General features: G+C 38.7%; 1 protein-coding gene across 1 annotated transcript in view; it reads right to left on the bottom strand.

The window, feature by feature from the left end:
- TSHR (thyroid stimulating hormone receptor) overlaps positions 1–16,177 on the bottom strand; it is a 73,128-nt gene that overhangs the window by 35,844 nt on the left and 21,107 nt on the right. Inside the window, exons 2-3 of the mRNA XM_075151402.1 lie at positions 12,609–12,680; positions 6,123–6,197 (exon numbers count right to left, since the gene is read on the bottom strand). Of these exons, the coding sequence (XP_075007503.1) occupies positions 6,123–6,197; positions 12,609–12,680 (147 nt within the window). The remainder of the gene's footprint in view (positions 1–6,122; positions 6,198–12,608; positions 12,681–16,177) is intronic.

Genomic DNA, 16,177 nt, shown 5'->3' on the forward strand with positions numbered 1-16,177 from the left:
AAGTGAATGCTATGGTTAAGAAAAAAATCACAAGAAAAATCCCATTTGACCTACTTTTAGTCCAGTCAGATGTGCCTCTTGCACTTGACTGGCTGAATATGTGGCCTCTTATTTCATATGCATGAAAAAGAGACGGATCTTCAAACTCAGTTCCATTCATGAACTGTGCTGCTGCCCTTGTTTTGCACACTCAAACGTCATTAATCTCAGAGTACTGGAAGGAATCCCCTGCTAAAATCACAGATTTAAAGGATATCTATTGCCCCATCAATATTGGAGCCTATGAAGTTAAGCCCATAAGGAGAAAAGATATTTGAATAGTTCTGTTCTCATCAGTTAACAGGATAGTGATACAGAAACTAGATTTCACAATTTCTTTTGCATTAATCAGTCATGAGTAATATACTCAAAGGTGCCTAAATGTTATATGGTAGTAATTTTCAAACTGTAATCAAAAGACTGCTGTGGTGTAAAGATTACTTCCAAAGGATCCAAAAAACTAAGAAAAGCAAGTTGACTATCGGTAGATTCATTAGACAGGGTTTGCACTTTTATCAGTAAGCTTTTCTGAATTGGTGAATTGAAAAGATTGAAACCCACTGATTTAGAAAGTTAAGGTTCCTTTGAAAAGCAGCTCTAGGAAAACTATTAGTAGTTTTAGCTGCCTAAAATGCAGACAAAGCCAAAGAGTATACTTAAAAATGTCTAGTAGGATAGTTCCCAGGTATCTAAGTGTCTGAGAAAGCTGATTTTAAGTGACTTTTGAAATGGAACTTTGACACACTGTATAAATACAGCTTAATCTTAGCATACAGTGCTTAAATTCTGCATCCAACAGCAATGTAACAATTCTGACTCCTTCTGGGAATGAAGTGCTTTAAAGACATTAAAAAAACCTAAGACGGTTAATAGGCATCTTTGTTGACCATTGATGCAGAGAGGCAAAAGGTGCCCTGAAGAAACATTTCACTTCGCAGTCCTAACTAAAATTACTTAGAGATGCTCATAAGAAAGAAGGATGCTGCTACCTACTCACAAGATAACAGAATTATTTGTGGAATATTTACAAAATTATTCAAAGTTACTTTATAAACTATTCAGCTTCTGCTTTAGTTTTAAAAGTATACAAAACAATTAGAATTGGCTTAGTTGTGCTTTAAAGACAATCAAAGTTTTATATTTTATTTCTGGCACTCAGAGTAGTAATTAAAAATATACCAGGTTCACAATCAAACCACTGTCCATGAACAGCAACTCAGCTTTGCTTTTTAAAGAAAATACTTGAAAAACTTAACACATCAAGAACAGATGTGCAGAGAAAGTCACTTGATGATATAAAGTTCTGTGTCAAGACTTACAAATAACTATGAACTTATGTTCAGTTACAAAGATATAAATATTTAGTTCCAAATCCAAATGAATCTACAAATGAAACTAATAATAACTATTCAAATATTAGTTTAATGAATTAATTAATGAGACATAAGTTTGCTAGATAACTTCTAGAAAGGTTAATAAGCTACTTAACATCCTATATGAATTTAATAATATTAAAAAAAAGCACAAAAGTTTACATATTTAAGTGGCTCCTAAATTTCATTTACCAGACATGTCTTTCATACTTGCCTTGCAATATTGACACATCCCTTGAGTTTGTTCAAGACCAGAATCCAGAAATTGCAAATCTGGCCATAAAGTCTCAATATAATCACGTTATGCTGAGATACATACGAAGACTAAGGATATCCAGGTCAGTGGTTTTGAAATGTTTTAAATCAGCCTTTTTTTTTCCTTGTAATAACTTGGGACCCCTCTCTACCTTCTTAGACTTACTTTGCCTATAGCTTCCTTGGCTTCTCTCACTTGTATATATACTTCCATGTTTTATTCTCCCCCCCTAGCCAAAATATCCATGCTATTTCATTTGCATGCACCTGTCAAGCTTTTGCACCACTAGCACCAGAAAACTGGCTCGGGCTCCCGACAGTCTATTCCCTACCTCCAGACTGCAGCTTTTAACAAGATTTTTCTGCACAACGCTTGTCCCAGTGCCCTGAAATTCACCGCAGGTATACAGCAGTCCCCGCAAATCTTTTCAGTCTCTCTCCAGTTGCTTCTCAAATATTTCCATCCAATCTCCTCTCCTTTCTGCAACACCACATCCCACAACCTGGCTCCATGAGCTGTCCAAGAGGAGAAGTGCAGCCCTGGCCCAGAGGCTGGCAGAGCTGCCCCGGCCCCTGGCTCCAGCTCACCACAGCTCACTGCAGAGATGGAGAGCGATCCCCCACCAGCTCTCCAAATGACGTCGCATATACAAGGGCAAGCCACTTGAACCATAACCTTTGGCCCTGTTCCCAAATGCTGAGAGGGCTTTTCATGTGGTTGTATAAGAGGAGAGAGCTTTTGGAGTGAGGAGGAGAAGGGAGTAGGCAGAGATCAGAGGAGAGTGAGCAGAGACACAGAGAAGGGGAAAAGAAAGAGTGAATTTTTCTGGGGTTCCTTCTACAGGAACGTTTTCATGACAAATAATGACCTAATTACAAAAGCTTTTTATTTAGTGTAAAGCTACCTAGCTGCAGCTCTACTAGTAAGACAACTGCACAGAGACATGGACTGCTAATCAGACACTTTCACAATTATATCTAGAAAAAATAAATACTTATACCATTGTATGGGAGAGACAGTTCTGAATTTGTAAACTTATTAAGTTTGTCTCACAGACATACTTAAAAAAGGTAAAGACAAAAAGAAGGAACAAGAAAACATCGTGAGACCAATTTAACACAATCGGGGAAAAAAAACCCCACAAAGTCTTGGCCCTGATTTTCATCTTCATAGAGTGGGAATTTTGCCATTAATTACAACCAAAATGAGATCTGGCCCACTAAAATACAGCAGGTGATCAGTATCCTTGGTTTGCAGAAGTTGTTCAGCACTTGACAGGCATAGGTTCATAAAAGTATGACCTATGCTTAAAGAGAGCTGAAGTCTGGAAGGAACAGAAAGTCAGGACAGAGGCACATGAACTGAATAAGGACCAAGGAAACGGAGCGCTGAAGATCAAAGCTGAAGCACACTAACAGGCTTGGCAGACAGGGATGATGACGAACAGAGGATGTCTATTCACCTGACACTTGACTCAAGCCAAAGCAATTAGTTCCTCCCTTCCACAAACACTAAATGTTCTCCGAAGAAGTTCATATGTTTAAAAACAAATTATTTTAAAATGAAACTGTGTGTATAAGTTTAAATTAGAGTAAAAAGATTATTTACATAAAACTGCACTTTATGAAAAGTCCATGAAAAACAACCCGTGAAAATGAGACTCTGTGAAATTACTTCTTTTCAAAACTGTTAGAGTAACTTCAACTTCCTTCAAAATACCCTATAATAATCTTTACCCAGTATTATTTTAGCAAAAATACTTTGAAAATACTATGCAAGTGGAGAACATTAAACAAATGCATAGCACAACATATACATTTATCCCTGAATAATCTTGTTCTTTGGAAAGTAAATCAAACCCAACAATGATAAGTGTTAACAAATCAGAGAAGTTATGGAAGCAATTCAGAAAAACAGTCAAATTTATAAATTGCTTTCTTTTAGAGCTTATATGCAACTGCCTAGTTTGCCAGATGCCTGGATATCCCCTGATTAAGTAATACACATGCCTTATTTCCAAACAGATTTTTAAAACCTGGTAAGTGCTTTTGAGTGGTAGAGGTAGCCCTTCTTCGTGGGCTATCTGCAAAGGTTTGGGGTTTGCCTGTAGTTTTTGTGAGTAGAGTTCTGGTGTCTTGTCCTGGGTAGTATTTTTGGCTCTTGCGCAGAAAAGAAAAAAATGTGTATCTTACATGTCTGTGTACAGTTTCTTTTTTGGTAGTGCCTTGTGAGAAATATAAGGGGTCCCACATTACCATAACCCTTGTATAGCAGATCAGGAAACCTCCTCCCCGCAGCCTGTGCCGTAGGTGACGTGAGTGTAGGTGCCCATGAGCTCTGCTGACTCCTGCCCGGGCCTGTAGCTTCCTAGTCATGGACAGCACATCCAGGCCTGGGATCTGGCATGGGTGTGATAATGCGGAGATTTTGGATCTTCTGGTGTGCTCTGGCCTGGCTTCAGAGGAGCCGTGACAGAGGCATGCTTATGGCAAGGGGTACTGGCTGTCCTCCCAGGCAGGAATATAGAAGTGTTTTGGGGGTGGTTAGAGACTGCAAGAGGACAAGAGAAAAGGCTTCTACTCATATTCCTCACCAACACTTTAGGTAGTAGAAAGTAATGCAAATTAGGCAGTGCTACAGAGCACATCACAAGAATGAGTGCCTTGGGAGGCACTGGCAACACCAGAGCTCCATCCACCACTCCTTCAAACTAGTCACGCGTTTAAAAGTGCACATTTTGTGGAAGATTTCTTTATATTCAAAGGCTTACATTACATTACCCTTTGAAGGAGATCAGTTTTGTGTTATGAATTAAGATCCTGAGGGAGATTTTTCTAGTCCATTCTCCACTTTGACTCTAATACTGAAACAATAGAAAACAGCTATCTAGCCAGCTGGCTCCTTTTTCCTCAAGCCATCCTCAAGAAGCCTTTATATCCACATAATTTAAAACAGACAAGATACTACACTGCATATTGCATGGAAGAATCCCGCAATGAAATGTGATGACCCAAGAGCATGTTATCTTTAACTTCTAATAAGGTAAACCACAAAACAAGTACCACATGAGCAATTTGTAGTGCATAGCACCAAATGCTTTATTCATTGCTTATAAAATGTGCTGCCAGTAAATGTTTCATTAAATGTTCATTTGTGTTAAACAAGAAATCCTAAAGACACAACAACTGTGCAAGAGGAAGAGAGAACATGAAGACGACAGGCCTGGAAAAAACATCTACAGAATAGGGAATGGCATTATAACCAAAGATAAGTACTGTTATCACACCAAAGCCTTCCTTTGAAACTCTTTCAGGAATATTACAGGAGCATGTTATTGGACTGAACTAGGTCTCAGGATTCTGCACTCTACTTCTAGCTGTGCCTGTCAGGTACTCTTAGGGGAGGCACTTCCACTTTCCAGCATTACTTGCTCTCCGTCTACAGTAACAGTAATGATATTATCATCTCCTTTACTTTTATTAACCTTTCTGTTTCACACTGTGTAAAGTAAAAGGAAAATAGAGCAGTGTTAAGAGATCATCTAGTTCAATCTCTTTCTTTGAGTGAAGATTAAATAGACCTATGGAGTTTCTGATTACACAGCCTTAAAGGCCTCCAGTGACAGGGACAACCTCCCCAGGAAAACAATTCCAGTGTTTACTTAGAAAACATTTCCTAGAGCCTAACATGGATCTTGCCTAATTTAATGTAAGGTTATTATCGCTTTTGCTTTGTCAAATATCAGAGTGGAAAATGAGTTGTAGCTTTCACCCCTTGCAACAACCTTAAAAGGTATACCTGCCTCTGGCACATTTTCTTTCTTGACAAGGGACTGCTGAATGACAGGAACTCCCTGGATGCAGGTATCCTACCACTTTTGTAACTGCCCTAGGGCATCATTTGGTGAGGTCTGGTCAGAACAAAAAGGTACAAAAACACTTCCCAGAAGCCTTTGTCCATAACATTCCCGTTCCCTTTAAGAACCAGATAGATACTCTTCATTTTCCTAGTGCTAGTCCAGAATGATTACTTATTATTCTTCATGTCTCCAGCTAGTGCCATTTTGCTCTGTGCTTTGGCCCTTCTGAATTTGTTTCTGGTGCTTATATTACTGTTTTACTTACCTTCGGTAATTTGACAGAAGTAATTCTTAGTTGCCAGTTTATTTCAACTTGCCATCAAGCTCATAATGTAGTCCCACATATTTTTCACTACACTTTCTTACACTTCTATGGGAAGATACAGAAGAGCAAGGGAACCGAAAAGATGTGAGGAAAGAAAGCACAAGTCAAAAAAGAGACTGACTCCACATTACGGAGAAAGGAAATGAGAAAAGGAATATTTAGCTACAAAGGAGACAAGAATGACAACTCAAACATCAACATGTATGTTATTTCCACACATCCCCAGATTTATTTTATCACTGTATTCATTTATGTAATTACAGTACTTACATATGAGTGACTTTACTTAAACTGTTGAAGGAATGGGCCTCCAGACTCTGAAGTGTTTCATCTATGGAGATGTAGCTAAACACCAGCAAACAGAGAAAGAAACAAGTCTCAGACCTTGGCAAGCTGTGGCTAGGGCCCATCATGCCACTTCATTTTTCCTCTCATTCTTTTTCTCATCCAACTGCCATGACACTGCCAGACACACAGACAGTGTCTGAGGGAGGAACTTTTAACCAGATTTTGATTTTGACTGATGCCTTAGATGCACACTATACGGCAGAATACAGTTAAATAAAAAAAAAAACCACAATGGTGCTATTAAGCAGCAAAAGCAAACATCCATATTTCACATTTCAGAATCATATTTCTTCCCTTTTCCCCACTTAAGGTCACCTTGGAGTTCTCTAAGGAGATCTAGCCCTCAAGTAAATTGGCATATTTCTCTATATTGAAGAATTAAAAAGGAAGGATAGAAACAAAGATGGTTCTTGGGCCATCACTACAACAACTGTCGCAATTTCTTTAGAGAGAAACAGATTATAAGGGCAACCGATGCTTTGATATTGCTGAGGAAAAAATGTGCTCTAACATGAATTTAGAGAGAAACTCTAGCCATACAGTGAATGTCATAAAGGATGTAAGGAGTAGTGTGGCTCAGAAGCAAAACCAGACAGCAAGCTTAAGAAATACTTATTTGCACACAGTTTAGACTGAATCGCATTTGTACTGCTAGTCATCTTCCGAACGTGATGAGAAAATAGCTCTACAGAGTCTCTCCACCATAACTAGAAGGATGATAATACTGGAACTACTGTTAAAGGTTTTGAAGCGTGAATAAAGTTGCAATAAAACCAACTGGTGCAAATTTACAGAGTAACTGACTTATTACTATTTGGGTTAAATTATCTGATTCTGTCTTTCAAAAAATCTCTTAGTTTTAAAATTTATTAATGCTGGAATAGCATTTAAAAGATGTATTCCTGTATTTTATTTACTTTTCTAAGCATATTTTATATCATATTTCTAATCTATAGATCTTGTAAAATAATTGGAATTCCTTGTATATTCTTTATATTTATTATTGTTAAAATATTTAAGTACTATCTTTTGATACTCTTGATCCAAGTTACTGACTCAGTTTTTAATATTTTGCATGGTTACACATACCCTGAGCAACCTGATCATTATTTTAAATGCACAAAATTAAATTGACTAGAAGGCTCTTAGACATCAATTTTAGATATCAAAATCAGATAAAATGTAATAATAAAGAGACTGTATCATATGCCTTTCCTCCTTTTTAATCAGTAGACCTGCAAAGACCTAGAATCATACTTAACTTAAAAAATATCCAACTGGTATTTTACATCAGTTCTAATTGGGTTGTGTTCCTTAAACAAATCAGAGAAGATTTTTAACATTCTCTCTGTTTTTTCCAATGACAATATTAAGAGTAATAACAGTAAACAGAAAATTAAAATATGATCATTTAAACCAGGAGGGCTTTTCAATACAATCAATTATGGATCAGATTTTTATTTTTTGTGGAAATTTTAAAGAAAATAAATCTTTATTTCTTTCAATGGATATTAAAAAATACTGAAAATGTTTTAAAAAATTGGAAAAAATACTTCATGACCAGCGCATGCTCTAACAACCGCAGATGATGAATACCACTAACTGTTCCAAGGGAATTTATGTTCTCTCCAGACTGGAGCTAAAAGCATATTACCTGAACTAAACCTTTTATTGGTCACTTTTTATTGGTCACTTAGGAGATGTATTCAACAGTGTTTGAAAAGATACCAGAAAAGTAACTAGTAGAAATTGTATGACCAACAGATTCTCTTTCGACAGTAATATTGCTTTTACAAAGCTATTTGCCCCTTCCAAAAGGAAGGAAGATAATAAAAGAGGAATACAATAAAGAAAGTATTTCCAGTCTGTACCTCTGTGATTAAGTATTGCAATGTTAGATGTTTATGTGAGATGCTTTAATTTGGTTTTCCTGTAAGCAATAAATATCTATTGCCCAGGAAATTGGAGTTTCAGTCTTAAAAGAAAATTAATTCCATTTTAACAGAGCCTGCATTTTAACATACCAAAAGATAGGCTAGACTAATGACACATTAAAAAAAAAGTTGTTCTATGTAGCAAACAGTTATATGTAAATCAGCTTGACAGAAAATGAAATTAAAAATGAATAATGAACAAACACTGCGTCCTCATGCTGGGGCTGGGATTTAGAGAGTACTTTTTGTGTGCTCTGTGATCAAAATGGGTCACCTTACATCAGGCAGGCAAGTGCTTTTCTCTCATGCATGAGAAGAGGCAGAAGAGCAGCAACAGGGATTCCTCCTCCCTTCCCTCACCCCTACAGCCACCATGTCCCTTCCCACCACGCTGCATGTCACATTTTTACTATACTGCCTGGCTTGGAGTGGATTGAGTTACAGTTTTATATCTCTCAGCTGTCAGACAAAAGTGGGAAGGAAACAGCTTATTTTCTTTGCGTGTTGACCTCCACTCTTCTGCTTCATAACCAGATGTATTTGTGTACATTAATTAAACCACATCATCGTTGATGACAGGGAAATGAGTAGTTTTATTTGCTTTAGTGTCCTCTAGATAAACACCCAAAACCCACACAAACTCATTCAAAATCTCCTCTGAGACAGGAATGTCAAACAGAAACATGTATTAATGATGCATAAACATTTACTTCCAAGTGTTCACAGTGTCTCCAAAAACTCTTTGGGCTCTGGCTAATGAACACATAATACAACATGTAAAGTGTTAAATGTAAGAAATAAAAATCATAGCAATCAGAACTGGAAGGGGTTGCATCAGAAGAAGAGGGAAAGTGTGTTTAAATTCCCATTTTGAAGGCATGTTACAATCCAGCACCTCCCCTCCCTACCAGCTGTGTTTAATTTGCAGGATTTCAAAATGCCTTCAACACCCATCACAAATAGTCAGTTTAAACACCAAAGGCACAGCTTCAGAGAAATTCTGTTTGCAGATAACACTTTAATCACCATTGCCCATTCAGAAAGAGCCTGAGAACGCAGGATTTAAAGCAGATCGGCACGTGGCAGTAGCCACAAGGCCCTCTCCCTGCCCTTATTTTCTTCCTTCTCCCTCTCTCCACCTTTCTTCACTTTTTCCAGCCTCAGCATCCCTTCTGCTGCTGTGTTGCTACCCACCGGCTGCCCCTGTTCTCTGCTGCTGACGGAGGGCAGCTCGGTGACGTGTGGGGTACTTCACGAGAGGACAACCAGGACCAGCTAAGGCAACCGAAGCCCTGAGTTGGGGCTGTACTCTACGGGCTGGCACTGGGAGCAGGGGAGGTGTGGGAGCACTGCGGTGCAGTTCCGTGCTAGGTGTGGGGAGCTGTGTGGTGGCACTGGCTGTGGGACAGCCGTGTGCGCCGAGTCTGAAAAGGCACTGTGTTGCACAGAGGAAAACAGTGCACAGGGGAAATGCTGTGCTCTGCGTGGGGCTGCTGGCAGAGAGCACTGTGCAATGCGGGGAATGCTACTTTGCATGGAGAAGCTGTGGAGAAAACTGCTCAGGGAGCTACCCGTCAGGTGTCTGTGAGGTACTCATGGATGTGATCTCAAAGCATCATCCTGAGCCCAGGAAAAAGGTTCCTTATCCTTGACCTTAAAAATACTGCATGTTCAACCTGTCCTAAGTCTGTAGGAAATACCAGATGAAGCCCTTCTACCAAGATTTAATGTATTTGCAAATTTAAGGATGTAAACCAGAAATTTCTCTTGCATCTGAATACCATATAAAACCTTTTTTGTTTTTCAGTGCACTGATGCATTTCTGACAGGAATTAGCTTTGCACTTGAGCATTGCATTGAAATGCTTTTTGTTTCATTCCTGTGGCAAAGCAGCACAGGGAACCAATCTCTACTTCTGGCTATCAAGACTACATAGTAGCTCTAAAATTTTTATTTAAACAAGGTTCATAAAGAGGACAACTAAATTTTCTATTCAGTACAGAGGAAAAAAAAATTGTGGAAATTATATAGTAGAAACCATATATAGCAAAATGAAGTGCTATATTTGGAACAGTAAACACAGTCTCTATCACCCTACTGAAACTTCAGTACATTTTCTAGGTGAGTTTACAAAGCAAGGAATGATCCCGTAATTTTCATTGCTGATCGAAATTATGGGCTGGGAGAGGCAAATGAGATATGTGGTACATTAGAGGCCAAGACATACACACAAGAGCTGTAGTTAAAATACAGGTACTTGTTCCTTAACCCAAAGTTTATATCAAGAAGGTGGGAGTTCATGATTTGTAGTAGTAGTAATGCTGTAAGAAGAATCCAGAAGGGCATTGACACTATTCAAATTTAAACTGATGTCTATTCTTCATAGGCTTTTTAAAATTAACATGAGAAAGAGAAATGTGGTAATCCAGAAGGCATTGCACAGCAGGAGAGAGAGTGTAACGCTACCACATCAGGCCATGATTTTAGGTAAGTTACTGCTATATTCAACTGTATCTATCCTATTTTCCTACATATAAATGTAGAGTAGGGGGAAGGTGAAACTCCATATTCAGATACTCTCTTTAAAGAATAACTTGGGGAAGATACTGACATTTGTTTTCCCAGGTAGCCTTGAAACCACAAAGCAAATAAACTGACATGGATGCCAACATATTATCTTAAGACGTGTAAAAAGCACCTATTCATCTCATTCAAGGCCGTAAGGTCTTTGTAATTTTGACTTTCCTCTTCAACCGAAATGTGATCAAAGCATGCAACAGAGTGGTTATCTGTTATCATGTTACTACCAAACAGCATAGGCAAAAGATTGTCATTGACTCATACTGTCCATGGAGTGAGACTAGGTGGCTAAGTGTCCTTAGCCTACGAGGTCGCTAAGTGATCTAGAGACAGGCAGTGTGAATACCCCTTCCTCACCTCCGGTGCCGTGAAGGTTAGGAAGATTTGGTGTAACAGCCTTTTGGCCACTGGAAGTTTTTGGAGGCTATGCATCTTTAGAGAAGGGTTCACTGAATTCTTCAGATGAACACCTGTGCTTTTACAAATTCATAAATATTACAATTTGAGAATTTTAAAATCTGAAAAGCGTCTAAGCAGTGGATTATGTGTCACTGAAAGCCGAAGAAGAGTTGACATCCTTCTACATTTAATAAAACTCTGTTTTGAACAAAGTTTATCAGGTTTACATATGATACTATACGTCATATGAAGGACATTCCCCCCCCGAAATAACCCCAAAAACAATACACCATCTATCTGATTAAACTGAGATGGTACATGAGGCTGCAGATATTCAAGAACAATTACTTATAAGGATTTTAGAAAGTCATTACTTCAATATACCTGGATGAAACTATAAAATATAATTAGGGAGACCTCCATGTCCCCCTAAAGTCCTGTTTCATGAATTCTTGAACAGTAGTCCATCTCAGCAATTTAGCCAAAGCTCAGCTGGAGTTGAGACTTGCAGAGAATGTCAAGGACAACAAGAAGAGCTCCTATTGCTACATTAGTAATAAAAGGCTGAACAAGAAAAATGTGGGCCTCTTGCTGAATGAGGTGGTTTATTTAGTTAACAGTGGACACAGATAAAGATGAGCACCAGACTGGATAAAGCCCTGAGCAATCTGGTTGGACCTTATAGTTGGCCCAACTTTGAGCAAGTGGTGAACTAGAGGCCTCCTGAGGTCCCTTCTAAATTATATGACTCTCTGATTCTAGGGAGTGAATTGGGATATGGCAGAGAAGTTCCCTGCATCAAATAGCCATGCACAGGATGATAGATCATGGGCCAGCCACCAAGAAGAAGAAACAAAGGTGGGACAACTTTGTCTCAAAACTGCTGACATCAATGAGCAGTGTGGTACAAGGGTAGCCACTTTCAACGGGACAAATGTTGATGTGAGGCAAATAGGTAAGAGGCTGCTGTTTGTGCATTTACGGACTGTATCTATGCATGTGTTTACATACAAACGAAGTGACACAATGGAAGTTCCTCTCCCATCACACAAAAACTAATGTTTTGGTGAAACATCCCTAGTCTAGAAATGCCACAGCGTCTCCAATGAAATGAGTTACAAATCATGCTGGTAGCTGAAAAAAAAAAATTTAGTCAGGATCAGCAATAGAATATGTTAATTTGTTATGAATGAAACCATTTCTCATATTTTGTGAACTGCAAAATAAAAAAAAAAGGTTTTATAGCCTTATTTATCACATCTATTTCAATAAAGGTGTGCTTTTATCCAAAAATGCCTAGTATGCCTTCCTATAGCTGGTTCAGGTTATAATCAATGGGATGATTACCTGCAGTTCTAAAATGTAAACGGTGAGGTAGCAAAGGTGCAAGAATATTTTAATTTCAGAAGATTTTATGCACAGAGACAGAATTTTGGAGAAGGAAAGTGATTTTTAATAAAAGAGTTAAAAGAATAATATCAGAAACAGAACTTACATCCTAGAGATGTTGGGGAGATTGGAAAAAGCGTCACTTGGAATTGTTCTTAGATGAGTCTCCATAAACCTCCTGTAGAAATAAAAGTTTGGCAGTTAATATCCTTTGGTAAGTACAGTTTAACATTAAAAAGTCCTACACAGCTCCAGCTCTGCTCCAAAATTTCTATTCTTAACTTCCCTTTTCCCAATGTTTCCATCTTTGCCTCATTTCTCTTCCTGTTTTATTATGTGGCTTGGTTTGCTTGGTGTGCTCCCTCAAGCTAAATTACAACCTTCTGCATCATCTCTCCTAGGAACTCAGTATTCGGTGGTAATGATGGACCTTCCAAAACTCCAGAGCATGACCAGCAAAAATATTATCATCTTAAGATTTATCAAGCTTCTGGAACTTGCATACAAGAAATAAAAATATCTATAGAAATTCTTAAAACTTCCTTCTTGAATAAAAATATAAATGAAGAGAATGTACACTCCCATCACCCCAGGGGAAGGCTCTGCCACTTCCCAAGTATACCTCCTCTACTCCATATACTTGTTACAACAATGAGCAAGGAGAACCTAAAGACTTCTATTTTTCCAACACTGGGTTGATGTTTCTCTTGATCTCCATCCACCCAGCTCCCACTGAGCCCCCAAGCAGGGGAATGTCAGTTGGTCCAGAGGTATACTTGCCTATTCCCCTGCACCCATAGCACCTTGACACCCACACCAGTGCTCTCCCATCCTTCTCCCTCCTCCACTTCATACTACTGCTTCCTTCTATTATCACAGTCCTAGAAAAAATATTTGTAAAAACCAGCTGCTTAGTCCAGCACAGCCTGCTGATCTTGCTGTTATGTTTCAACATCTGTCTGTATTTCCAGGCCTTTTAGGAAGCTGACAGTGATGACTGAGGAAGTTCTGGTTTCAGACAGATTTTAACAAGTCTTAAAGTAGAACAGAGTGAGTGAGGGACCTTGACAGGCTGGAGAAATTGCCAACAGGAACCTTACACAGTTCAACGAGGAGAAAGTACAAAGTCCTGAACCTGGGGAGGAACTACCCCATGTACCAGTACATGCTGGGGACCAACTGGCTGGAAAGCAGCTTTGCAGAAAAGGACCAGGGGGTCCTGGTGGACACTAAGTTGAACATGAGCTAGCAATGTGCCCTTACTGCAAAGGCGGCTAATGGTATCTTGGGCAGCATTAGGAGGAAAAAGCAGTCCTAAGGCTTCTCCCTGAGACTGTCAGAACTCAGAAGCCAAGAAAAACATAGTTTAAGCCACTTCCGACTATCCAAGCTCACTTTTAATCTCTCTTATATCCCTCTGGTCTTCTGTTCACTTACAAAATGCTGACTCTCATAGTTACTTCCCATCACCAATCATTACAGAAACTAGTACTTAACCTACCACTTATGCATAATTCCATGTTCCAGAAAAGCAAGAATTTAAACACCATCCTAAGTCTCTTCTCGACCTCCTGCTCTTATGTCAGACATTCATCCTTCTCCGTTTTTGTCAGATAATGAACGGAGTCAGACCCATCATTCATGAGCTACACATGGGCCAAGTGAGCTCACATTGATCTTTCATTAACATACCTGAAATTTACAATCCCATTGGAAAAGCCTGGAAATTCTGGATAATACTTATGAATCAATTATATCAAAGTTGCTGTATTATGAAATGACTCTGCATTTATAAATTTCTAGACAAGGCTCCTAATATCTCAAGAATAGACACAACGAAGAAACTTAGTCTTAAAGGCTATATTTTGACTGAATGGCTGGTAAATTTATGATACGGGCTGGAAGTGGGAGTATCATATTTCTTCCTATCTATCTGCTAGAGTTTAAAGATATACCAACATTCTGCAAATATGACAAAAAACCATATGGTGTACAGGATGTGTTTATAAATGGACTCATAAAGAAAAGAAAGTTTTATAGTACAACATTTCGTTTGCATTTCTTGGTTTCATAGGTCAGAAAGTCAATTTGAAGTTCTAAAAATTTTCTTTCTACTTTGACATTTACACCAAAAGTTTAGCCAGTATGTTCCTGAAAGACTCTATATTGCATATATCAAGAAAATGAAACCTGAACAACTGATAAGAAACATATTAGACTGCTTGTGCAGAACTTTGCATTTTCGCTTTCCTCTGCCCCAAACGTCTGTCAACCTGGAATGTAAAGAGTTTCTTGGTTAAAAATCAAGTACTACAGATACTCAGCTAACAACTGAAAAAACTCCCACTTTGACTCCCTTCTGATCTTCCCAAACAATCTTTAGTAAAGACTCTGTTTCTCAAAATTAGCCTAGTTATTTTCATTAATGAGAAAAAGAAGCTTTTTAAAAAAGCGTAAGACCACATAGACTTAAAAATACTTTACATCTGCATAGAAAGAACCCTCTTTTTGCCTATCTTAGAAATACAGGTATACATAAGTGGAGATTGTGAAGTATTCAAACTTAAACATATTTTAATGACCGTTCAGTATCAATGCACAGAGCATTACCCAAGCATCTAGTAGATAATAATGTCGTCTCTCTCTTAAGCACTGTATTTCTAGTACTGCTAAGCACTGATTCATTATTTGTGCTTTGCTGTTCTATGACAGTTAATCTAGTGTCCTATTTGATAATGCACCAAGGAACTCTGTTCCTGGGGTGGCTGGTGCTTACACTCCTATCAGTCAGGAGCTACCTAACTATGAACGAACATTTTGTTGGTTTCAGTATTAATTAGTCCCATTGCTTAAGAGCCATAAGAGTAGGCAGCTTAAGTCAGGCGTAAGACAATGAAACTAGAATCAACCCTGTAAACTAAGCAAGTAGATTAATTGCAATGTAATTAGTGATGTTAATTGCCTTCAGTATATTCTGTTGTATCACAGTCATTTTTTCTTATTTTAGACTGCACTTTAAAAAATCTATAAATAATAACCATTAAAATATGCAATTTACAGCTGGCTTAAAACAAGGTGTGCTGGTTTTGGCTGGGATAGAGTTAATTTTCTTCATAGTAGCTAGTATGGGGCTATGTTTTGGATTTGTGAATGAAAACAGCGTTGATAACACAGGGATATTTTAGTTGCTGCTGAGCAGGGCTTACACAGCGCCAAGGCCTTTTCTGCTTCTCACCCCACCCCACCAGCGAGCAGGCTGGGGGTGCACAAGAAGTTGGGAGGGGACACAGCTGGGACAGCTGACCCCAACTGACCAATGGGGTATTCCACACCATATGACGTCATGCTCAGCACATAAAGCTGGGGGAAGAAGAAGGAAGAAGAAAGGATGTTCGGAGTGATGGTGTTTTGTCTTCCCAAGTTACACGTGATGGAGCCCTGCTTTCCTGGAGATGGCTGAACACCTGCCTGCCGATGGGAAGTAGTGAATGAATTCCTTGTTTTGCTTTGGTTGCGTGTGCAGCTTTTGCTTTCCCTATTAAACTGTCTTTATCTCAACCCACGAGTTTTCTCACTTTTACCCTTCCGATTCTCTCCCCCATCCCACCAGGGGGGAGTGAGTGAGCGGCTGTGTAGTGCTTAGCTGTCCACTGGGTTAAAGCACGACACAAGGTA

The sequence above is a fragment of the Calonectris borealis genome, chromosome 5, assembly GCF_964195595.1.
Source record: "Calonectris borealis chromosome 5, bCalBor7.hap1.2, whole genome shotgun sequence".
Lineage (NCBI taxonomy): Eukaryota > Metazoa > Chordata > Aves > Procellariiformes > Procellariidae > Calonectris > Calonectris borealis.